The sequence below is a fragment of the Erinaceus europaeus genome, chromosome 1 (assembly GCF_950295315.1).
Source record: "Erinaceus europaeus chromosome 1, mEriEur2.1, whole genome shotgun sequence".
NCBI lineage: Eukaryota > Metazoa > Chordata > Mammalia > Eulipotyphla > Erinaceidae > Erinaceus > Erinaceus europaeus.
This window is the reverse complement of record NC_080162.1, coordinates 56,337,714-56,361,514: the sequence shown is the minus strand read 5'-3', so window position 1 is coordinate 56,361,514 and position 23,801 is coordinate 56,337,714. Positions and strand designations below refer to the sequence as shown.

Sequence of the window (23,801 nt, the reverse complement as noted above, 5' to 3'; positions counted from 1 at the left end):
ACAATAACAACAAGGGCAACAAAAAGGAAAAAAAAAAATCGATTGCCTTTTCTCAATAATCTCACTTGCATTAAAGAGTATCTTAAGTTTTGGCGTACATATTCCATGGAATAGTACGATGCAATCAAAAGATAAACAACTCAACTGTTTTTAAGATGTGTAAGAACTATGGGAGGTGTATCTTTGGGAGATGGGGGTAGGGACATAGAACTTTGGTGGTGGATGTGGTATGGAGCTATACATAATAATCTTCAAATATTGTAGCTCAAGATAACAAAGAAGCAATTACATTTTAGAAAAATGTACCATAATGATAGTATTATATTATCTATGTTGTAGTTTATTTATAAACATAGGTAGTATATGTAGTACATATTGACTGTAGCATGAAAATGGAATAAAATAGCCTTACATCTTGGTCATATTCCAAGAAAACATGAAAGTTGCGGTCTTTACTGAGAACAGGATGTGAAGAGAGGCGCTGAAGGAAAACCTCATGGGAAGATACAGTCTTCTTAAAGACAGCAAGATATTCACTGTAAGAGAAGGCATAAAGGCATTCAGTTGAGGTCACTAAACTCATACTGCTTCCAACTCCTTGAGACTAATACTTCATCTAATGCACAAAGTTCCAGTCCACTGTTCCCAACTTATCAGTATTAATATCACAAAATTATACACAATCTAGGCTAAACTAGTCTATGTCTAATTTGATAACAAGACTTATTATTTTGAACTCTGTGGAATGAGCCAAAACAATAGTGGTGCTTGAATTGCTGGAGCATATCCTCAAAGCCTCAACCTACATGCAATTTCTACTGGTATTTAGTAGTTTAAAAACACTGCCTCTTTGAAATAATGGAAATGTCCAGGAGGCAACAAAGCAAGTTTCATGTTAGAAGTTTTCTCCCCAGAGACCCTTGAGGTTTGCTCCCAAGCACCACAAACTCAGGTGAGCAATGCTCTGGAAAAATGAAATGAGAATGAAAATAAGGTTTAGTGTACTGAACCAAAAGACTCTAGGGTGAGGGAAATGGTCAGGTCCCAGAATATGGTAGTGGAGGACCAAAGCCTGGGTCACTCACACCTAAATCAACATGGGTGCTATTCAGCATTTACAATTTAGTTAAGTGTATTTCTAGTAGTCAAGCCTGAGGGATGCTTTTCTAATTACCAGAAACTTGAAAAATTAAAATAAAGACACAAAGATCTCTCCACTATACAAAAATCAGCATTCTATTAACAAGTATAGTCTAACCAGTGTCAATGGTCTCCAGGAAAGTGATGTGTAAGTAAGGTAGATCACACATGTCCCACCCTCTGAATTTCTTTAAATTTAGGAGATGGAAACACAGTATATACACTTTTTTGGTAAGCAAAGCCCCATTAACAAAATTCATTTACGCTTCCAGCTCTTGCTTCATCTTGGCAAATTCTTCTTTAGTCATAGACCCTTCACCCTCACCCAGTTTCTGCATCTTCTCTCGAGGGCCATCAAAGTCAGGCTTTGTAGGAGCAGGAGGAATCTGCAGAAGCAGAAAACTCATTAATATATATATATATATATATATATATATATATATATATATATATATATATATAAATTTATTTTGCCCCTAGGGTTATTGCTAAGGCTCAGTGCCTGTACTACAAATCCACTGCTCCTAGAGGCCATTTTTTTCGCTTTTGTTGCCCTTGTTGCTTATCATTGTTATTAATATTATTATTGTCCTTGCTGTTGGATAGGACAGAGTGAAATCTACAGGAAGGGAAGACAGAGAGCAGGAGAGACAGACACCTGCTCCACTGATTATGAAGTGACCCCTGACCCCCTCAGGTGGGGAGCCGGGGGGGGGGGGACCTCAAACCAGGATCCTTACACTGTTCCTTGCAATTCACACCATGTGTGTTTAACCCACTGCGCTACCAACTGCTACCAAGTGACCCCTCTCATTGATATTCTTGTGCCAATAGTAATGATTACTAAGTAGATAGAAAGTCCAACTGGACCATTTGAAGGTCAATTCACTTAAATCACTTTTTCACAATTTAAAATAAGTATACTGTTGGCAATTGGGCACAAACACATCTACCCTACTATGTTGGTCTAAAATCTTTATAATCATTAATGCTGAATAAAAAGTAAAGTCACCGAAGTACCGTCAAGATTACAGTCTCCAAACCTCGATCAAAAGACTAATCTTGGGTCACTACATTTCTGTACTAAATTTTACTAGGCCAGAATTTTCAGCCTGCCTGGCAGGACAAGCCATTTAATTCCCCTTTAAAATTAAATCTCTTCACTTTTATTTATTACTAGAGTACTGGTCAGCTCTGACTTATGTTGGTGCAGGAGACTGAAACTGGAGCTTTCTTCACTTATAAACTCTCAAGGGCTGAGCACAAAAATAACAGCCTCCTTTACTTTATGGCTTACCATTAACAGTGAGGTTTGTCTTAAAAAGTAATCCTATATTTGTTTTTTAAGTCAGAGAGAATGAGAACAAAGCACTGAAGCACCCTTCAGTGTGGTGGAAGCCTAGCTCAAACCTGGGCCAGGACAATGGGAAAGCAACACTGCAAATGAGCCTGACCTCAAAGAATCCATTCTATACTTCAAAGAAAATATGAGAAATACCAGTCCCAAAGGGATTCAGAATTGTTCCACTATTAGACTGCTTTCCAGTTTATACAGTAAAGAACTGGAAGATTATCTACAGCTCACCAACTATTAATACAATCAACTTTAATAATTACTTAATTTTTAAGGTACACTTACAATGAGTCCAGCATAGTCTGTAGTTTCAATAAGAGTATCATGTAACCACACAAAGTCTTCATGTTGCCTTGTAACAGAAAACTCTGAGCTCTGAAATATGGGCAGAGTTGTCTGTAAAGAAAGGAGTCAAAAGCTAAATTAGGCTAATTTTTTAGAGAAAGTGGTTTGGGTTTCCTGAGCAAAACAATGAGTAAATTCTGCTGTCAGTGAGAGCCACTGAACAATAACAAAAAACACGATCCCCTCACCACTCAACAGTGTTAGTTAAGATTAAAAATATGTTATAAGGAATTGTTTTTAGCACAACTGGTTAAGCTCACCTTTCCATGTGAAAGGGCCCAGGTTCTAGCCTCCCTGCAAGGGAGAAGCTTCATAGCTGTGAAGTGTCAGTCTCTATCCCTACCTCTCCCCCTCCCTCTCAACTTCTATGTCTTATCAAAGAAAAAAAAAAGCTACCATTAAAAAAAAAAGTATTTTATTTATTAATGAGAAAGATAGGAGAGAAATACACACATCATACTGGTAAATGTGCTGCCAGGGATTGAACTTGGGACCTCCTATTAGAGTAGAATGCTTTAACCACTATGCCATCTCCTAGACCAAGAAAAAGGAATTCTTTTCACAAAACATCTTCTAAGTCTATGTAAAAAAAGTATGTAGTCTTCATAGTGCCTCCCCAAGGCACTGAGGAATGCTAATCAAATCAACATGAAAGAATTGAAACAAGGGAGATAACAAGTTTAATCCCAGGCACCAAACATCACAGCTAAGCAGTGCTCTGCTGTTTTTCATGAAAATACAGGGGTTTTTTTTGTTGTTGTTTTAAGAAAAAGGGCTTAATAGATAATGTTGGGTTTGCATGCATGAGGCCCTGAATTGTCCTGGCCCTTTTCCCACTTGAAATTAAAAAAAAAAAGAAAAAGAAAAATGTGAGGGATGAAACATTAAAGGTGGGGCCAGGTGGTGGCACACCTGGTTAAATGCTCACATTACAGTGTGCAAGAACCTGAGTTCAAGCCCCAGGTCCCCACCTGCAGGGGGAAAGCTTCACAAGTGCATCCCTTCATAAGGGATGCAGGTGTCTCTCTGTCTCTCTCTACCCCTCTATTCTCCATTTGTCTCTATCCAATAATAAATATTTTTGAAAAAAAAAATTAAAGGTAGGACATATAATGAAGATAGATGGTACAACCCAAAAGTTCACTCAACTACTTAAACCAAATTGTGTTCATCATTTTATTTTACTTAAACCTTTGTTTCCTCACTGGTTAACAGTGACAACAGATTATCACAAAACCATTGTTATCAAGAGAAAATTAGAAAAAGGTAGGGTAGACAGCATAATGCTTCTTGAAAGAGATTCTCATGCCTGAGGTTCAATCCCTAGCCCAACACCATAAACCAGAGCTAACAGTGCTCTGGTAAAAAATTAAGTAAACCTTAACCTTTAATACCTAGTATTAAGAAGCATTTAATACACTTTGATGGGTGGGGGGAGATAACAATGATCTCCATGCCTCTGAAATCCCAGGTTAAATTCCAACACCAAAATATAAACCAGAGCTTAGCAGTGCTCAGGTCTCCTCTTTCTCTCTGTATCTCATTAAAATAAAAACAAATAAGACCTATCAAGAAAAAAAAAAAACCTACATTTTGACATAGTATTTTAAAAGATTCAAGATGCTGCTATAAGGACTGACTCTAAGAAAGTAAACTGTATTTATTAGTAATATGCCAATCTAAAAATCTTTATTTTTTAAGTGGGGCAGGAAGATAGCTCACATGGAATAAAATGCATCTTACTGAATTCAAGGCCCTGGGGTCCAGCCCTGCCTCATGTGAGCACCATACATGGCACTAGGGGAATCTCCACAGATGGTGGAACACTGCTGGGGTGTATCTTTGTCTCTTTCTGTCTATCAATCATAAAAATAAATAAGCCGTAATGAGTTACTTAAGTACTTCTTTTAGACTTGAAAAATTACATCTATGGTCCAGGAGGTGGCACAGTGGATAAAGCACTGACTCAAGCATGAAGTCCTAAATTCAATCCCTGGCGGCACTTGTACCAGAGTTATGTCTGGTTGTTTCTCCCTTCCTATCTTTCTCATGAATAAATAATAAAATACTTTACAAAAGAAAATTACATCTAAAGTCATACAACTTTGTTTACTATCACTTAATGTAAAATACACACTTAAGACCAATAATGAAGATCTCCACAATAATAAAATGCTGAAGACACTCACTTTGCAATAAATGATAATCTGCAAATAGCTATCACTTAAATAGTCTCTCTTTTTACCAGAGCACTGTTTAGCTCTGGGTTATGGTGATTGGGGGTGGGGGTGAACCTGGGACTTTAGAGCCTTGGGCATGAGTCTCTGCATAATCACTATGCTATCTACCTCTTATACCCACTGTGAAATAACTGCAACCAAGGCATTCTGTCACTTACCTTGGTATGCACTGTAAACTTGACCTTATCTCTCTCACTGAGTGCATCAGGTATATCAATCTGAAGCGAAGGATCAACATTCAGGTCCACAGATACAGATCTCATCTGAAATACATTTTAAGAGGTATTAGTCTCAAATTCATTTTTAGTCCTAGAAATATAATTCCCAAAACAGGAGGTATTAGAAAAAAAAAATCCAAACAATATAATTTAGAATACAGTTACATTACTGGAACTGGAGGGAACTGCCTAAGTATGTGGATTAGGTGCAAAGTTTTCCTGTAATCTGGACAAAGCAACAGGCTGGGGAGACAGCACAATGGTTCTGCATAAAAGACTTTCATGCTTAAAGCTCTCAAGTCCCAGGTTCAATCCCCAGCACCATCAGCCAGAGGTAAAAGGGTTATTTATTATGTTACCTTCTTTCATTACCACAACACAGAATTGTTACCCTTTGTGTATAAAAGAATTAATGAGGGAGTCGGGCGGTGGCGCAAAGCACAAGGAGCAGCTTAAGGATCCCGGTTCGAGCCCCCGGCTCCCCACCTGCAGGGGCGTCGCTTCACAGGCGGTGAAGCAGGTCTGCAGGTGTCTTTCTCTCCCCCTCTGTCTTCCCCTTCTCTCTCCATTTCTGTCCTATCCAACGTCGACATCAAGAAAAACTACAACAATAAAACAAGGACAACAAAAGGGAATAATAAAAAAAAGAATGATAAAAAGGGGGCGGAATAAGAATCCAAGTCTTCTACAAGAGTAATGTTTTTCTGAACATTATTAATCACCCTTGAACTCAAACTGACCACCTAACAAAACACATGGGGGGGGGGGGCGTGCCTGCGTCTGGACCTTAAACTATATAAAGGATATTGACACTGGCAATTTTTGAGCATGTTGGCCACTGTCAACTTGATGGTCACCATTCTCAAGTTAAATAAACTTCCTTATTTTGTAACAGATAACGCAGCAGATAAATCATCAAGTGAAAATTATGAAATGTTTAAAGTATTCAAAAGTAAGCACTATCTCTCCAACTCCGGAAATGTCAGTACTTCTGCTTATTCAACAAAACCAACACCCATAACCCCATGCTACAGCACATACTTTAAAACCACCATGTAAGTGGTTCCCCCAACTCATCCACCCCAGCCCTCACCCCCATCAGGCTCCTTCAACTGTTTCATCCTGCTGGCTAATTCTGCTAAATCTGACATGAGCCACAAATGTGGAAATGTCCCTGACTGTGGCGCAAGTCAGGCTTCAGAACCACTCTAGCTTACTTTTTTTTTCTTAGAATTTACTTATTCATCACTCTGGTACATGTGCTGCCAGGGATTGAACTCAGGACCTCATGCTTGAGAGTCTGATGCTTTATCTATCCACTGTGCCACCTCCCGGACCTCTCTAGCTCACTTTTTTTTTGGGTGTGTGTGTGGGGGGGAAGAGACATCTCTTGTGCAAACCGCAAGGACCTGCATAAGGATCCCAGTTCGAACCCCGGCTCCCAACCTGCAGGAAGGTTGCTTCATAAGCGGTGAAGCAGGTCTGCAGGTGTCTATCTTTCTCTCACCCTCTCTGTCCCCCCCTCCTCTCTCCATTTCTCTCTGTCCTATCCAACAACGACATCAATAACTACAACAATAAAACAAGGGCAACAAAACAGGGAATAAATATAAAAAACTATAAAAAAAGGAGAAAAACCAATAATCCTTGTGTGTATCCTCAATTCAAGGCAGCCCAGCCCTGACTGCCGAACCATTCTGCAAAGCCCTGAGCTACAAACTTGCTGGTCAATCCTCACTGGCCTGTCATTACAGCACTTCGTGCTCCTTGGTCTTCAAATGCTTACTAGCTCATAAAAATACAGGCTCCGGTTTATACTAGTGCCACACAAGCAAACTAATGAGGCACAATGAGAAAAAAATTCCCAGTGACTAATTTCCAACAATTTTGAGGCTGAGGAGGCAGTTCAGTGGGCATAATATATGCTGACACCACATATGACAGCTGTTTTGGCTTCTCAAATTAAAAAAAGCCTTTATTTGTATATAATATTGAATATGCCAGCCACAAAGAAACTACTACAGAAAGAAAGCACTGTTTGTATATATTTAAATGATTGCTTATTTTATCAGCCCACTGGTAAAGCCTAATACTAAATCTTCAATGTGGAAGTTTTTCAGAAGACCTTAGTCTAATATAGATATTCTTATCTATGTTAGCAGAGGGGCTGCAGCCAAGTAATCAGATTTTCAACACTCATCTCGGTGAGATGGGGCCCAACGAGCACCACCCCTGCTGACACCAGCCATTCTTACCAACAGTCCCCCAATACACAAACTGTCCACAGTAGAACACTGTAGACTGCAGGGCATTTGGAGGCTATGTACCCCTGTTCCTAGAACAGGAACTGAGGCTTGGAAGAAGGTCAGTGCCTGCGCACTCAGCGAATGGATAAACTGAATCATCATTTCACAAGGCTGCAAACCCATTAGTCAAAACCCAACATGTAACCAGGTAAAACTGAAAAAGGTTTTTTTTTTTAACCAAAGCACCAACTCTGCGCTGGTGTATGCTATCAATGGGGATCAAAACTAGGATCTCTGTTGCCTCGGGTTTGTTGAGTTGGTGCTACCTACCCCCTTCCTTGAATTGTAGGAGCCATCTATTCAGATACTAGAAATAAAGGAAAAATTAAAAGGGCATCTAATCCCCAGATACTTGTATCACTTTTTTCAACTGAATTCACATCTACTGGGAAGCAAACAGCATGGGCTGGCTAACTTCCTTACTTCAGATGTAGAGTATGGGAGATACAGTACCAGAGAGTTCCTGCTGTGGTGCCCCAGCTCAATGCTGGGCTGGATAGTTTACTTAGTGAACTAATCCTAGTCCAGCAGATCTTTTTAACCAGAGCTCTGCTCAGCTCTATGGTGGCGCTACAGATTGAATGTGGGACCTTGGGTGTCTTGGGTAAGTAAATCTCTTTGCAGAACCATTATCCCAACTCCCCAGGCCCCGCCTTCTCTTTCCTGCCTCTAATGGAACTCTTTTTCTACAAGTCTTTGCAAACAACCCATTTCGATTTAAAAACTTAAAGAAACAGCTAATATTCACTCTACGTAGCTCTTTTCTGTAACCAGAAGGAAACAGGCTTCACAATCACCCAATTTTGGTGAACAGTGGCGGGGCACTTTTAAAGCCGTTTTCTGTTAAACCGGCCCTAGCTCACACCAACCCCTATTCACTGCAGAATTCACCTAAAAGTCAAGCAGCAAGATCCAACTTGTCTTGAACTGGCTATGGCAACTTGAGTTCACTGCGTTATCTTTCGGGGTCTCCAGACCCCGGGGGCAAGGGGATCGTTTACAATAATAACAAAAGCCAGCAGTGAAGAGCTTCAAGTAACATTTAAGCATCTACCAAAAACTTTGAGTCCTGTCGAGCTGCACTGAGCGTTTATAAAGTTTAAGACACTTCCAGAGTTTTCTGACCTGAGGGAATTTTCCCAGAATTTGGAGAAAAACGAAAGAAAAAAAAAAAGAAAAAAAAAAAAGCTCTTTCAAGGGGGAGGGAGAGCGTCAATCTGGAAGCAAACCTTGCTCGCTTTTGCTGCACGCTCAGCGGACTCCAGTCAGCACAATCCTGTCTTTACGGAACCAAGGAGTTTCCACCGAGCTTCTGACCCGAGAATTCACCCCCGGGCTGCCAGCTGAGCTCGCTGCGGCAGCGGGCACCGCGACGGGTGAGCCGGAGGCCCGCGCAGTCCCGGCGGGGAGAACGCAGAGGGCTCTTGCGGATCCCTGCCCACGGGTCCACGAGCTTCCCCCAGGCCCTCGGGGAAAGGAACCTGGCTCCCAGGAAGTCGGCAGGGCCTCCCGTTCGGAAGCCTGAAGGCAGGGAAGGCCTCACCTTGCTGCGGTCTTCCTCCTGCTCCTGCAGCAACTCGGGAACCGCGGCCATGGCGACGCGGGCCTCGAGCTGGGGCCGCCTAGGGCTGTGCGAGGAAAGAAGAGGCTGGGCCACCGCCGTCGGGGCGCCTCTCAGGGGCGGTCGCGGCCCCGCCTCCGCTGGCCTCCCTGCCCGACGGCGGCGGGAGGCCGCGCCACTCCGCCACCATCCCAGCGGCCCCGCGAAAGGCGAGAGATGTGCCACGTGCTCCCCCAGAACGGCCTCCCCCGTCCCCGCTGCCGTCCATCTTGGAGCCGGGCAAAAACAACAACAAAAAAAATCTATGCGGGGCCTACCCTGCTCAGCGCCACGCGGAAACCACCGAGCGCAGGGCCAGGGGAGAGAAGGAGTTACTAACACCCTACCAGCGAGGCGCCTCTCAAGAGAGAGCACGCGCTCCTGCGAGAGAATTTATTACCCAGCCCGGATCCAAGATGGCGGACAGTGGTGACGTATCCAAGATCGCGTGAGAGTAAAGGAGCGCGATTTGGAGGAGCGCACGCTTCTGCCGCAGGGCATCGGCCCCAGGATCGAATATGTACGTGAGTGTGTTGAGCTAGGGGCTAGGGGAGGGGCATGGGCAGCGCAGTGCATACTGGGACTGCCGTGGCGTGGGCGGAGCTTAATTCAGGCCCAAAGCGCGGGACGGGTGAAAGGCAGGATCGATAGAAGTAGTTTGCGCCCTTGGGATTGAGTGAAATATCGAGTTCTCGGAGGTACCTATTCCTGCGGTGGGCCGTGCCTTTTTCTAAACCTCTTCCCTCATTGTGATTCCCATCGAGGAATCACTGCCGCCTATCCCCTACATGGGATCTGCCTTCTGGGCATCCCGATAGTGGGTCCTACTGACCACCTGTTTTCCCGCGCGACTCTCACGTGACCACTCAGAAACAGGACAAGCTTTTTGCTTAGGCATCACGTTTTTCCATATTGAATGAGTGCTGGGGACGTCTTTCCTCAAGCTGCCCACTATTATTTAATAAGTGTGTTCTTTCTATTACTAATGATTCTTTTTTTTAGAATTCTTATTTATTCATGAGACAGATATGAAGAGAGAAAGAACCAGACATCGCTCTGGTACATGTGCTGCCGGGGATCGAACTCGGGACCTCATGGTTAAGAATCCAATGCTGGAAAAAAAAAAAAAAGGAATCCAATGCTGGGAGTCGGGCGGTAGCGCAGCGGGTTAAGCGCACGTGGCGTAAAGCGCAAGGACCAGCATAAGGATCCGGGTTCAAGCCCTGGGCTTCCCACTTGCAGGGGAGTCGCTTCACAAGCAGGTCTGCAGGTGTCTGTCTTTCCCCTCTCTGTTTTCCCCTCCTCTCTCCATTTCTCTCTGTCCTATCCAGCAACAACGACGATAATAACTACAACAATTAAACAACAAGGGCAACAAAAGGGAATAAATAAATTTAAAAAGTAATAATCCAATGCTTTATCTACTATGCTACCTCCCGGACCACTGTTATTAATGATTCTAGCTTTGTAAATAGCTTTGTTCAAGTACAAAACATGTTGAATGCACTTATATTGATGCAACTTTCTCTTGAATAATTCGATTATTCGACACTTGGTATCTTAACACTAGTTTTCTCTATAATAGGATTGCAAAGCTTAAGACGGAGGCCCTCTATGTTGCAAGAAGACTAGAAGGAGGTGACAAAAGAATCTAAAAGATGAAGGAATTTAAGACCATCTGCAGGCAGCTCAGAAGTTTAAAGGAGTTGTCTATAAAACCAACCCCACATGTGGGTTTCTCCACTTCCTCTTATTACTATGACCGGAAGAAAAAAGTGAACCCTTATGAAGAAGTGGATCAAGAAAAGTACTCTAATACAGTCCGGTCTATCTTGTCACTCAGAGGCCATGGTCGGACTCCAGATTCATTGTTTGAGGAAGATGCTTTACTCTATGGACCTGTGAGTAAGTGCAAACCACCAAAGCAGGATGAGGAAACAATTGCAGGGAACCGGTTTCCTCTTTTCAATCGGGAAAGAATCCTGAAACCAAATGCAGCATGTTCTCCTGCAACCCCTTTGAAAATCCCTTTGCAAAAGAATATACCAAGTGTGACCCGGGTCCTTCAGCAGACCATGACACCAGAACAACTTTTCTACTTGGAGAGGTGGAAAAAGCGGATGATTATGGAACTGGGCGAGGATGGCTTTGCAGAATATACTTCAAGTAATTTTCTCAATCTTAATTCTTTGTGGTTTGTTTTTTTCTAGACTAGGTAGAGTACAAGTATCGAAAGAATTAAGGGTTAAGCTTTATATTTTTGGATACCATTTTATTAAAGGGGTTAATAGTGTACAGCACAATTGTTGACACATGGATAAAATTTCTCATCTCATGAGAGCTGTTGGCAAGACACTCTCACCCCCCAATTTAGGTCCTTTTCCTCCATCATACAGCAGAATGAAGTTGTTTTTTTTTTAACTTGGCTGGTGAGGAACTGCTTTCAAATATTAATTGCCAGTAAATAACACCTTATGTGCATTAACTCATAACATCTGTGGAGCATAGATTATCTTATCCTCTTTTCACATATCAAAGCACAGAGATCCAAGTCTTTTGACGAAATTCATTTATTTGGGGCTGGGAAATGGCATAGTGGTTGTGCAGAGGACTGCATGCAAGAGGTCCCAGGTTCAATCTCCAGTACCATCATTAGCCAGAGCTGAGCAGTGCTCTGGTTAAAAAAAAAAGAAGAAAGAAAAATTATCTTGTAAGCTAGAAACTTAACTATTAGGGGAAAAATTATCTTATTATGGAAAAGGAATAAACTCTGGGTGCTGCCTTGAAAGTACTCCCCTTGCTCTACCTATCAGCGTAGACGAACATTTAAAATTTTGGTTTCTAATATACGGGTACAGAACACTATCTGTACTGAGATCTGGATAAATTGAGATAATTAGATGTTTTTGATTAGGAACTGAGAATAAGTGTTAGGTTTCAGTTCTTTAAGTTTTAGATAAGTGAGAATAGCTTCCTTAAATAGACTATTCAAAAGCCAGTTGAATGACCACTGGTATAGTTACATTACCTTGTCCCTATGAGATTGATATAGTTGTATTTTTGGTTGCTTTGAGTTTTTTGTTTATTTGTGTCTTGCAATTTTTTAAGTCTTTCCTATTTATTTCTTAATGAGAGAACACTGAAGCATCACTCAGCACATGTAATGCCAGGGTTTGAACTCAGGGCCTCCCGATTGAGAGTCCAACACTTTATCCACTGCAATACCTCTCAGGCTGAATTAAAGCTTAGCTCATACTAATCCCCAGAAGCCTTTTGATTCCCCTAATGGTATACACACACAAATACTTTTTAATTTTAAAAATAATATGCTGCAACGGGGAGGTGGTACAGTGGCTAGACCACTAGACTTGGAAGCATGAAGTCTTGATCCCTGGTAACCATGTGATGCTCTGGTTCTCTGTTCATCACTAATAAACCTTTATTTATTTATTTTTATTATCTTTATTTATTTATTGGATAGAGACAGCCAGAAATTGAGATCAGGAAGGGAGATAGAGAGGGAGGGAGACAGAGACGCCTACAGACCTGCTTCACCACTTGGCAAAGCTTTCCCCCTGTAGGTGGGGACCAGGAGCTCGAACCCGGGTCCTTGGGCACTGTAATATGTGCACTCAGCCAGGTGTGCCACCACCTGGCCCCACTAATAACCTTTTACTTAAAAAAAAAAAAAACAGAACAAAGAGAATAATATGTTTATTTTTGAGGTATCTTACACATGTAGTCCCATGTGTTTTAAAGAAAATTTCAAAAGGGGGCTGGACTAGGTATCTCAGCTAGTTAAGCACACATGGCACAAAGTGTAAGGATCCCCGTTCAAGCCCCCAGCTCCTCACCTGCGGGGGGGGGGGGGGGGTCGCTTCGCAAGTGGTGAAGCAGGTCTGCAGGTGTCTTATCTTTTTCTCCCTCTCTCTGTCTTCCCCTCCTCTCTCAATTTCCTTCTGTCCTATCCAACAACAACAACAACAACAACAGCTATAACAACTACAACAAGGGCAACAAAAAAAAAAAAAAAAGGAAAAAATGGCCTCCAGGAGCAGTGGATTCGTAGTGCAGGCACAGAGCCCCATCAATAACCCTGGAAGCAAAAAAGAAAAGAAAATTTCAAAGTAAATATTATATGGCAAAAATAATCCAAACACTACCCCTATAAAACTTTGCTGAGAGCAGTTACAACAAAGACAGTCCTCGGTTATATGGGTCAAGGTATGTTTGCAAGGACTATTTGTTTCACATGAGAAAGTTCCACGTGAGATACTCAGACAAAGAGAAGCTAGAGCAGCACTCTAGTTCATGTCTAGTCAGGAACTGAACCTGGAGCCTCAGGCATGCAAGTTTGATACTACTTCCCTAACTGCTCGTCCACTTCTTTGAGGTAGTTATCAATAATTAGTGGCAATTACTAAGCCCTTCTGACTTCTAAACAAGCAATAATATATTAACACATCTTTAAGTGGCATCTTTATTTGTACCATTGACACTGTTTCCTCACTAGAAGTTGTTTTGATTTTTCTGAAACCAGAATGTGGAAATTCTGAAGCCACCAATAAGAAACTTAGGCTTGTCACATGACACTGGGACATTGAGACTCTAGGTGTTGGGTTTATGAACAAAGGAGGAAAGTGCTCAGCTGGTACCCTGGAAGAAGGAGAGAAATATCTATTTGGCCTCTTTGTTTATTATTATTATCTTTTATTATTTACCAGAGCACTGCTCAGTTCTGGCTTTTGGTAGTGCAGGAGACTGAACCTGCAACTTTGGAGCCTCAGGCATAAGAGTCTTTTTGCGTAACCATTATGCTCTCTACCCCTGCCCCTATTATTATCTTTATTTTATTTTATTTTATTGGATAGAGGCCATCAGAAATTGAGAAGGGGGAGATAGACAAGAAGAGAGACAGAGACACCTGCAGCACAACTCACAAAGCTTTCCCCCTACAGGGGAGCAGGGGCTTATCCTGAATCCTTGTGCATTGTAACATGCGCTCAGCTGGGTGCGCCACCACCCAGCCCCAGAAATTCCTATTTAGAATATGCTTTATTACTATTCTAATGTGTTTCTCGGTTAACAAAGGCTCTGTCTTAAGAAATAGGAAAAATCACTTATTCATAAAAGGCAGGCACAGATTTTTTTTGAATGTACTTATTGGGTATAAAGACAAAGAAATTGAGAGGGGATGAGGAGATAAGAGAGGGAAACAGACAGAGAGATACCTGCAACACTGTTTCACCTTTGGTGAAGCTTTCCCTCTGCAGCTAGGGACCAGGGTTTTTACCAAAACCACTGCTCAGCTCTGGCTTATGATGGTGCTCAGCTCTGGCTTATGGTGGTGCAGGGATTGAACCAGGGACTTCAAAGTCTCTTTGCATAACCATTATGCTATCTACCCCCACTCCACCTGTCTATCTTCCCCCTTCTGTCTCAATTTCTTTCTCTATGCACATAAAATATAAAATAGATACACAAGTGTGGCCCTGTAGTCATTGAGTCATCAATTTTAGTTCTGACCTTCATTTTTAGCCCATTTTCTTTTCTAAATTATTTTAAACCCTTTGGTTTTCAGAGTGCTTTGTTAAGTTTCACAGGACATTCATGGAATATCTTAGGGCTTGTCTTTGAAAGGTAGCTTGCATGGTTTTTAATTTTATTGTTCAGTGGTGTTTAGCATGTTTGATTTTTTTTTTCTAATGCTAACTTTTTTTTCTTCTGCTCCTTCTACCACTGCTTCTTCTCCTTTGTCCCCTGATTTTTTTTTTTCAGACATATTTTTACAAGGAAAACAGTTCCATGAAGCCGTAGAAACCATACTTTCATCCCAGGGAAACCTAGACTTCCGAGAGAGGAGTGAAAATCTCAAATCTGGCTACATTGAGAGCATTCAGCATATTCTGAAAGATGTCAGTGGAGTACGAGCTCTCGAAAGCGCTGTTCAGCATAAGACCTTAAAGTATGTAGGTCTGATGGACTGTGTGGCTGAATATCAGTAAGTATTATTTTCAGCAGCATACAGAGTTGAGCTAATAAAAAGTTATACAGACTGTGCTATAAGATTCAATTTGAGGAGCTGGGTGTGCGCATAATAGTGCACAAGGACCCAGGTTCAAGCCCCAACCTCCACTTGTGTGTGTGGGGGGGTGCTAGTGGTGAAGCAGGGCGCAGGTGTCTTTTCTTTCTCTTTCCCTCTCTATTTCCCCCACCCTCTCGATTTCTGGCTGTCTCTATCTAATAAATAAAGATAGTTTTTTTTTAATATTTATTCCCTTTTGTTGCCCTTCTTTTTTTGAATATTTATTTTATTTATTTTCCCTTTTGTTGCCCTTGTTGTTTTATTGTTGTAGTTATTATTGTTGTTGTCGTTGTTGGATAGGACAGAGAGAAATGGAGAGAGAAGGGGAAGACAGAGAGGAGGAGAGAAAGATAGACACCTGCAGACCTGCTTCACCGCCTGTGAAGCGACTCCCCTGCAGGTGGGGAGCCGGGGTTCGAACCGGGATCCTTATGCCGGTCCTTGTGCTTTCCGCCACCTGTGCTTAACCTGCTGCGCTACAGCCCGACTCCCAAGATAGTTTTTTTTTAATTAAAAAAAAAGATCCAATTTGATTGCTGCATTTTCTTTTACCTATAAATAGTACCATGGCATTTTCAGCCATTATTTATTTACTATTATTTTTGCTCTATTCTTCTCCTAGAACTGAGAACATTTTCATTCTGCCTTCTCTATTTCTATATTTTATTTTATTTTATCAGAGCACTGCTCAACTCTGGCTTATGGTGCTGCTAGGTGGGGACTGAATTTAGGACCTCAGAACCTCAGGCATGAAAGTATTTGCATAACCATTATGCTATTTCCCCAGCCCTACTACATTTCTGGTGTCTATGTCTTTCCTTTTTGTTTTTGTTATTTAGTAATGGTTTATAAGAGTACAAGACTACAGGGTTTTGGTTCTTCACTACATGCTTCACCTGAGATTTTTCTTCCTTTTTTTTTTTTTTTAAATTTCTTTATTGGGGAATTAATGTTTTACAGTCAAGCACTGCTCAGCTCTGGTTTATGGTGATGTGGGGGGTTGAACCTGAGACTTTGGAGCCTCAGGAGTGAGAGTCTCTGCATAACCATTATGCTGTCTCCCCTGCCCAAGATTTTCTTCTTCACTTCTCCCTTAAGGTGTGACATTTATGATATAAAAATGTGTATGAGGGGGCTGGGCAGTGGCTCACCCAGAGAAGTCCACAAATCCCCATGCAGAAGGCTCCATGTTCAAGCCCCTATTCCCCGTTTGCAGAGGGGATACTTCAGGAGTAGTAAAGCAGATCTGCAGGCGTCTTATCTTTTTCTCTCCCTCTCTGTTGCCCCTTCCCTCTCAGTTTCTCTCTGTGCTGCCTAATAAAAATTGGGGGTGGGGGGGGAAGAAAGAAGGAAAGAAAGAAAAATGACCATTGGGACCAACATCAAGCCCCAATGATAACCGTGGTGGCAAATAAATATGTGTGTGACAGGTAGAAGAATTGGGTATAGAGCAGAAGATTGGGGGGGCGAGGCGGAGGAGGGGTATACAAGAAGAGCCACATAATTCTTGTAAACTGGTGTCCCAAAATCAAAGTGTTTGAGGGCTGGCGATGTAATTCACTTGGATAGCATGCTTGCTTTGCCATGCACCAGATCAAAATTCAAGCCCAGTCCCCACTGCACTGAAGAAAGTATCCTTCCCTGTTTCACTGCCTCTCCTCTTTTTTTTTTTTTTTTTTAAGAGAAAGGCTGAAAGAGACCACAGCACCAAAACTTCCTTCAGTGCAGTAGTGACCAGGATCAAACTGGGAATATGCACATGACCACTGTCTGTCTGAGTGAACTATTACACTGGCCCTTACCTCTCATTTTATATCTCTTAAAAGTCAACCTGGAGTTACAGAACCCTGATGAAGACAAAAAATAAAAATAAAATAAAGTGTTTTAATACCCCTAGGATGACCTGTTTTCTTTTTTTTTAATATATATATATATTTATTTTATTTTTTCCCTTTTGTTGCCCTTGTTTTATTGTTGTAGTTATTATTGTTGTTGTTGGATAGGACAGAGAGAAATGGAGAGAGGGAGGGGAAGACAGAGAGGAGGAGAGAAAGATAGACACCTGCAGACCTGCTTCACCGCCTGTGAAGCGACTCCCCTGCAGGTGGGGAGCCGGGGTTCGAACCGGGATCCTTATGCGGGTCCTTGTGCTTTGCGCCACCTGCGCTTAGCCCGCTGCGCTACAGCCCAACTCCCGGATGACCTGTTTTCTAGCATTCCTTCCTGTCCTTCAAGTCTGGTACGTAAGATACAATTTGATGACTACATTTTCTTTTCCTTTTCCCTATAAATAGTAATGAGATCTGTGGTCCCAGAAAGTCACCTCTTTCCCAGACTTCCAGTCAGCATTTAACATTGATAAGAACACTGAGCTTATTCAAGTTTCCTCAGGCTTTTAAAGTGTGACTGTTACCATGCTTTACACTTACTCCAGATTCCAAGGGCACATAAAACCTGCAGATACCCCTATACCAAAAAAGAAACTAAGTGAGCAATTAACAGTAGGTGAAGGGTAGGTGGGAAAATGGCCATCTGTGAATATGAATGCCCATGAAAATTTAAACTTAAGAGACAGCAAATTTGCTCATCTGGGGACTGGGGAGATAGCATAATAGTTATGCAAAAATAACACACACCCCTCCCTCAGTCCCTTGCAGGGGGGAAGCCTTAGAGTAGTATTGCAAGTATCTCTTTCCTTCTCTCTCTCTCCCGCTCTCTTTATTGCTCTGTGTCTCTGAAAGAAAAAAAAAAAAGGCCACCAGGAGTGGTGGGTCCATCATGTAGACATCAAACTCCCATGATAACCCTGGTGGCAACAAGAAAAGTGTTAAAAAGTTCTTGTTTTTTTACATGTTCTATAATAGTTGTCATTTCCTGTTTTTCTCAGAAGTGATCCTAATGGGTTTGAGGAACTGGTTCATTCTAGTTTTGATAAAAATTTCCTTAATCACTACTGGTGTTGAGCATCATTTCATGTACTTTTTTATTTCTTCTTTGGAGAAATGTCTTTTCAAGTCCTTTACTCACTTTTTAATTGGGTTGATTTTGTTATCGAGGTTTTACTCAGCTAGCTAGCTGGCTGGCTAATAAGGAGAGATAGTTTCCATTGAGGAAGGTCCTGTGGAGTAGGAATGTGGTCACCAGTGACCTCTGTCTTATCTGGGGCTGCAGTAGGAAGTTGCTTGTTCCTCATTTTTTTCTTTTGCTCACAAAACTATCCTTTCTGTTATTTCCTTAAGATGTCTTTACCTCCAAGTTGTATTCCTAATGAGGAATGTTTGCTTTTAGATGGAAATGCATTTGCTAGTCTTTGACCTAGTATATCCAGAAACCACTTTATCTTCCATTTCCAGACTGCAGTCTGTCCAGTTGGGAATGTTTTGCCTTCAGAACTAAGAGTCATACAGCCAGCTTTTGGCACCAGGCATAGCAGGGCTCCCACTAATTTTTGTGTATTGACTTTGGTTTCTCTCTCTCTCTAAGCCTTTTTTTTTTTAATTGAGACAAAGAAATTGAGAGAGAAAGATTTGTAGAGAGAAAGAGACAGAAAAACACCTCTTTCCCTGCTTTACCACTTATGAAGCTTTTCCCCTGCAGGTGGGGATCAGGGGCTTGAACCCTGGTCCTTACTCACTGTAATGTGTGTGCTTAACCAGAAATGCCACCGCCTGACCCCTATGTATTTGTATACTGTTACTTCACTGAACTTATTTACTGCTTCTACCGGAATTGTACAGATTCATTATGCTTTTTGACATATAAGGACATATCCCCTATGACTAGAGATAATTTTTACTTCTTCCTTTCAAATGTTAGTACTTTTTATTTCTTTATCTTGCCTACTATGAAATATCTGGAACATCCAGTACTCTGTTCCTTATCTTGGGAAAGAAGTTTCCAGTCATGCTCACTTTTTCCTCTTTTAGTATTCTGCTTCTGCTGGTTTCCTAGTTTGCCACTGGGGTTATCACTAGGACTTGGTGCCTGCACAACGATGAATTCATTGCTCCCAGCAGCCATTTTTCCCTTTATTTTATTTTACTTTATTTTATTTTTAATCTTTCTTTTGGATAGAGACAGAAATTGAGAGAAGAGAGGGAGAGAGATCAAGACCTGCAGCACTGCTTCACCACTGGTAAAGCTTACCCCCTACAGATTGGGACCACTGGCTTGAAACCCATGTCCTTCTAGGCCATTGCCCAGCCCCTCCTTTATTTCTTATATATGACTTTTATTATATTGAGGCAGTTTCTTTTTACTCCTAATTAAAGTGTTTTGTCATAGTGTTTCTGTGTCAGCTGAGATGTTTATGTGACTTCATCATTCCATTAATGTATTTTATGTTGATTTTTTTTTTTTTTTTGAGGTTGGGCCATGATCCTTGTATTCCAAGAATAAATCACACTTGGTCATGGTGTTCGCTCCTTTTAATATGCTCTGAATATGGTTTGCTAGTACTTTGTTGAGGATTTTTTGCACCAATGTTTATAAAAGATGTTGACTTGTTTTCTTGTATTATCGTGATTTGTCTTTGGTACCAGGATAATGCTGGATTCATAGAGTTAGGAAGTTAGGAAAGCTTCCTTACTTTTCAATTTTTGAAATTGAAACCTTCAGAGGGACTGTGTTGTTTCCTTAAATGCTTGACTTTTTCCCAGTAAAGTCATTATTCCAGGAATTTCATTTGTCAGAAGGTTTTGCAGTCAAATGCCTTTCACCTCTAAAATATACCCCCTTTCAGGAGATCTTTGACTAGTGATTTAATTCTGGAAGATTTTATGTTTCTAGGAATTTATCCATTTCCTTCATTCAGCAAACTTTGGATTTATTTCTTCATTTTCTAGTTCCTTAAATTCTAAGGTTAGGTTTCTGATTTGATTTTTTTTTTTAATGTAGTAACTTGCAATTATAAATTCACTCCTTGACACTATTTTCACGGTGTTCTTGTAAGTTTTGGTATGTTATGTTTATCTCAACATTTTCTAATTTTCCTTGAGATTTCTTTGGTAGATTTTATTTTATTTATTTACTTATTTTTTGCTTATTGCCATAGTTTCAATAACAATTCAAGCCAAATTTTTCAGATGAAAAGGGAGAAGAGAAAGCAGGAGAGACACCACAGCCCCAAAGCTATTCCAATGATAACTGAGTCACTTGCCAGGTGGCCTATCTTGCCACCTTGCTAACTTTGGTTGTTTAAGGGTATGTTATTCAGGGGCTGGGCAGTGGCACACCTGGTTGAGCACACATTACAATCCATGAGGACCTGGTCCAAGCCCTTACTCCACACCTACATAGGGGGAAGCTTTATGAATAGTGAAGCAGGGCTACGGATGTCTCTTTCTCCTTTTTCTTCTTCTCTGTCTTCCCTCTCAATTTCTCTTCTTTTTTATTTCTTATGTTTTATTTATTTATTATTGTATAGAGACAGAGACACCTGCAACCCTGTTTCACCACTCGTGAAGCTTTTCCCCTGCAGGTGAGGACCAGGGGCTTGAACCTGGATCCTTGCGCACTGTAATGTGCATGCTTAACCAGGTGCGCCACCACCTGGCCCCTTCTCTCAGTTTCTCTATCTCCATCTACAAATAAATAAATAAAATAAATTTATAAAAGAGAATTTCTGGAACTTTAAACAAAAAAGGAGTATGTTCAGTTGCCAAAATTTTGTCTTTTTTTTTTTGGTTTTATTTCTATTTTATTTCTTACATCATGATAAAGAGAAGACACTTTGTGTAATATTTCTTTAAATGTATTAAGACTTAATTTATGGCTATTTTTTACTAGAGTGAGCACTGCTTATCTCTGGCTTATGGTGGTGTGGGGGATTGAACCTAGGACCCCGGAGCCTTTATTAGAGTCTGTATGCATAACCATTATGCTATCTTCCCCCACCCTTAATTTATGGCTTAATATATGGTTTGTTCTGGAAACTGTCCCATGTATGTGCACCTCTCTCTTAAGTTTATGTGAGAGAGAACCAAAGCATCACTCTGGCACATGCAATGCCAGGCACTGAATTCAGGACCTCATGCTTCATAGCCCATCATTTTAGCCACTGTACCACTTCTCTGGTCTCATGCTTTGGTTTCTGAGCAAGCAGATTTCTTGATATATCATGATGGTTTTTTTTAATTTAATTTAATTTAATTTTATTTTCTTATGGGACCACTGCTCAACTTGAGCTTATGGTGGTACTGGGGACTGAAACTGGGACCTTAGGTGCCTGAGACATGAAAGTCTTTCTGCATAATCATTACACTGTCTCCCCAATACATAATTCTTTATGATGGAGACTTTGTTTCTGGTCCTTTATAATTCATTCTGAACCACATAGGATTTGAAGTAAAATAAAATAATATCATAGTAAATGTAGTCTCAATCTTTCTGTAAAGTATTTAGGACCTCTTGTTAAAGAAGAAGAGTCAATAGGTGTCCAAAAGAATTCCAAAATAGTTAACAGTATTGAACTGTGGAAAAAATTTTTCCTCAGTATTCCCACACAGGCCTGCTTCTATATAGCACACTCGTAATGTTTTTAGGCATCATACCCCTGACAAGCTCACTACTGAACTAAATAACTCAAAGGAGCAATAATATCTTAACCTATAATCCTGAGAAGTAAAGCTTTTCAGAAGTGGAAAACAGTCATTGATTGACAGAAATAAAATACACATAAAAAGCTTAACCTAATTGAGTTGTTTGTTTGAACTATTACTTACAAAGACTTTCTTTGGTTTCTCTTTAGAGGCAAGTTGTGTGTGATTGATTGGAAGACATCAGAGAAACCAAAGCCTCTTATCCGAAATACATTTGACAACCCCCTGCAAGTTGTGGCATACATTGGTGCCATAAACCATGATCCTAACTATAGCTTTGAGGTGAGGACCCTGAATTTTTAGTTAAAGCTTTGCTCATGTTTGTGTACTGATATTTACTTCCTTAAGGGTTTTATCATTTGCTCAACTCTGATCTTAGTCTACCTACCACTTTAAAGTCACCCCTACCTCTTGATCTTTTTTTGGTTGCTGTTAATAGTTCTTTAATGATCACTGTCAGTTCTTCAATGTCTTATCTGTCATCTTTGTGTCCCTCTGTGTTCTGGAACAGTCTTTCATCAACCCATCTTAGAAACTGAGTTAAGAAATACAACTATAGGTTGATTGTTCTTAGTTTGCCCTGGAGTAAGAAAATTAGCCTAAACTCTGGTTCTGCTATAGAAATACTGGAATTAGAGGCCAGGTGGTAGCACATCTGGTTGTGTGTACATGTCACAATGTGCAAGGAGCCAGGTTTGAGCCCCCAATCTCCACCTACAGTGGAAAAGCTTTGCAAGTGGTGAAACAGTGTTGCAGGTATCTCAAGCTCCCCCTTCTGTCTCAATTTTTGGCTGTCTCTATCCAATAAATAAATTAAGATAATAAAAAAATAGGAATGAAAGAAATATTGTAATTGTCCTTTGTTTTTTCCTAGGTTCAGTGTGGTTTAATTGTGGTGGCCTACAAAGATGGATCCCCTGCCCACCCTCATTTCATGGATTCAGAGCTCTGTTCCCAGTACTGGACGAAGTGGCTTCTTCGATTGGAAGAATATACAAAAAAGGAAAAGAACCAGAATATTCAGAAACCAGATTAAGGAGCAAGATACTTTGGGGGGGGCAATTCAGCATTTTCTTACAGTTTGGGGAGATTTGTCAGTGTTTTCTGTGTTTACTAAGAAATGGAAATAGCACAGGATCTGATAGCTACATTAGCACAATCAGAAGTGTTAATTTGTTGAAAATTTAAAAACAACAACAACAGAAAAGATTAGATTTAAAAAGCTGGGTGTTAGCACATGAAAGACCAGCTATGCTGTCTCTGCTTCTCATTTATCTGCAGAGGACAGACAGGATTGACACAGTGTTGGTGACTCTTGGACTTTCTTGTAGGCCTTTCTGTGTCCTGGGCAAGATGCCCAGTCTTTGAACTCAGATTGGGGCAGTGAGGCTTGATATGCCAAGCATGTCCCCAGGCCATATCAGGTGGGAAGAGGCCAGCTATCCCCAATGTGTACATGGAAGAACTCACATCAGCCAACTAGTACTGCCAGTGTAGTGTCCTAAAACTTGTATTATACTGGGGTTCTCTGTATATTTATTTGAGGGAAAAAAATAAGTTTAACCTGATTAGCAGTGCCCCTTGGCATGCCATTAACCCTCAGAAATAGCCAGAGCCCAGTTTGAGAATTCTAATTGTGGCTTTATTATGGTTTGAGTCAGCATATCAAGTACATGGAGAAAATGTGGGCTATTTTAGCTGTTGAGAATAAGAAAGTTCAGTTGCTTTTTCTGTGTTTGATAATCCATAATCAGGTTCATAAAGCATAAATAAACATACCTAGGGAAGGATTTGTTTCATTTTGCAGTGAATGAACACTTAGGTTAATGTTTGTTTGCTGTCTTAAAGTAGTTAGGTGCTACAATCACTTTTTTCTTATATTTGCTGCTAATTATAAGAAATAAAACATAAAAT

General features: G+C 40.9%; 2 protein-coding genes and 1 non-coding gene across 8 annotated transcripts in view; 1 reads left to right on the top strand and 2 right to left on the bottom strand.

Annotated features, from left to right (window-relative positions):
- The window catches only part of SNX5 (sorting nexin 5), a 17,945-nt gene extending 8,324 nt beyond the window's left edge, over positions 1-9,621 (bottom strand). Inside the window, exons 1-6 of one of the 4 annotated variants that reach the window (XM_016189449.2) lie at positions 9,482-9,621; positions 9,147-9,231; positions 5,238-5,342; positions 2,780-2,890; positions 1,405-1,526; positions 413-536 (exon numbers count right to left, since the gene is read on the bottom strand). In XM_016189449.2, coding sequence (XP_016044935.1) covers positions 413-536; positions 1,405-1,526; positions 2,780-2,890; positions 5,238-5,342; positions 9,147-9,197 — 513 coding nt within the window. In that variant the 5' untranslated portion in view covers positions 9,198-9,231; positions 9,482-9,621. The remainder of the gene's footprint in view (positions 1-412; positions 537-1,404; positions 1,527-2,779; positions 2,891-5,237; positions 5,343-9,146; positions 9,232-9,481) is intronic. The other 3 variants (XM_060186382.1, XM_060186384.1, XM_060186387.1) reach the window with 3 other exon arrangements.
- On the bottom strand, positions 7,475-7,710 carry LOC132542961 (small nucleolar RNA SNORD17). The gene has a single exon (XR_009553930.1). It is a non-coding gene; the product is annotated as a small nucleolar RNA SNORD17 (small nucleolar RNA).
- Positions 9,594-23,801, top strand: MGME1 (mitochondrial genome maintenance exonuclease 1). Of its 3 annotated transcripts, none has more exons than XM_007525669.3 (5): positions 9,594-9,723; positions 10,789-11,369; positions 14,982-15,204; positions 22,037-22,169; positions 22,762-23,801. In XM_007525669.3, the coding sequence occupies exons 2-5, from the start codon at positions 10,862-10,864 to the stop codon at positions 22,921-22,923; spliced, it is 1,026 nt and encodes a 341-aa protein (XP_007525731.1). In that variant the 5' UTR covers positions 9,594-9,723; positions 10,789-10,861; the 3' UTR covers positions 22,924-23,801. The 3 variants fall into 3 exon arrangements, with proteins under 3 accessions (XP_007525731.1, XP_060042374.1, XP_060042379.1); XM_060186391.1 differs by lacking the exon at positions 9,594-9,723 and adding an exon at positions 9,800-9,916; XM_060186396.1 differs by lacking the exon at positions 9,594-9,723 and adding an exon at positions 9,801-9,901.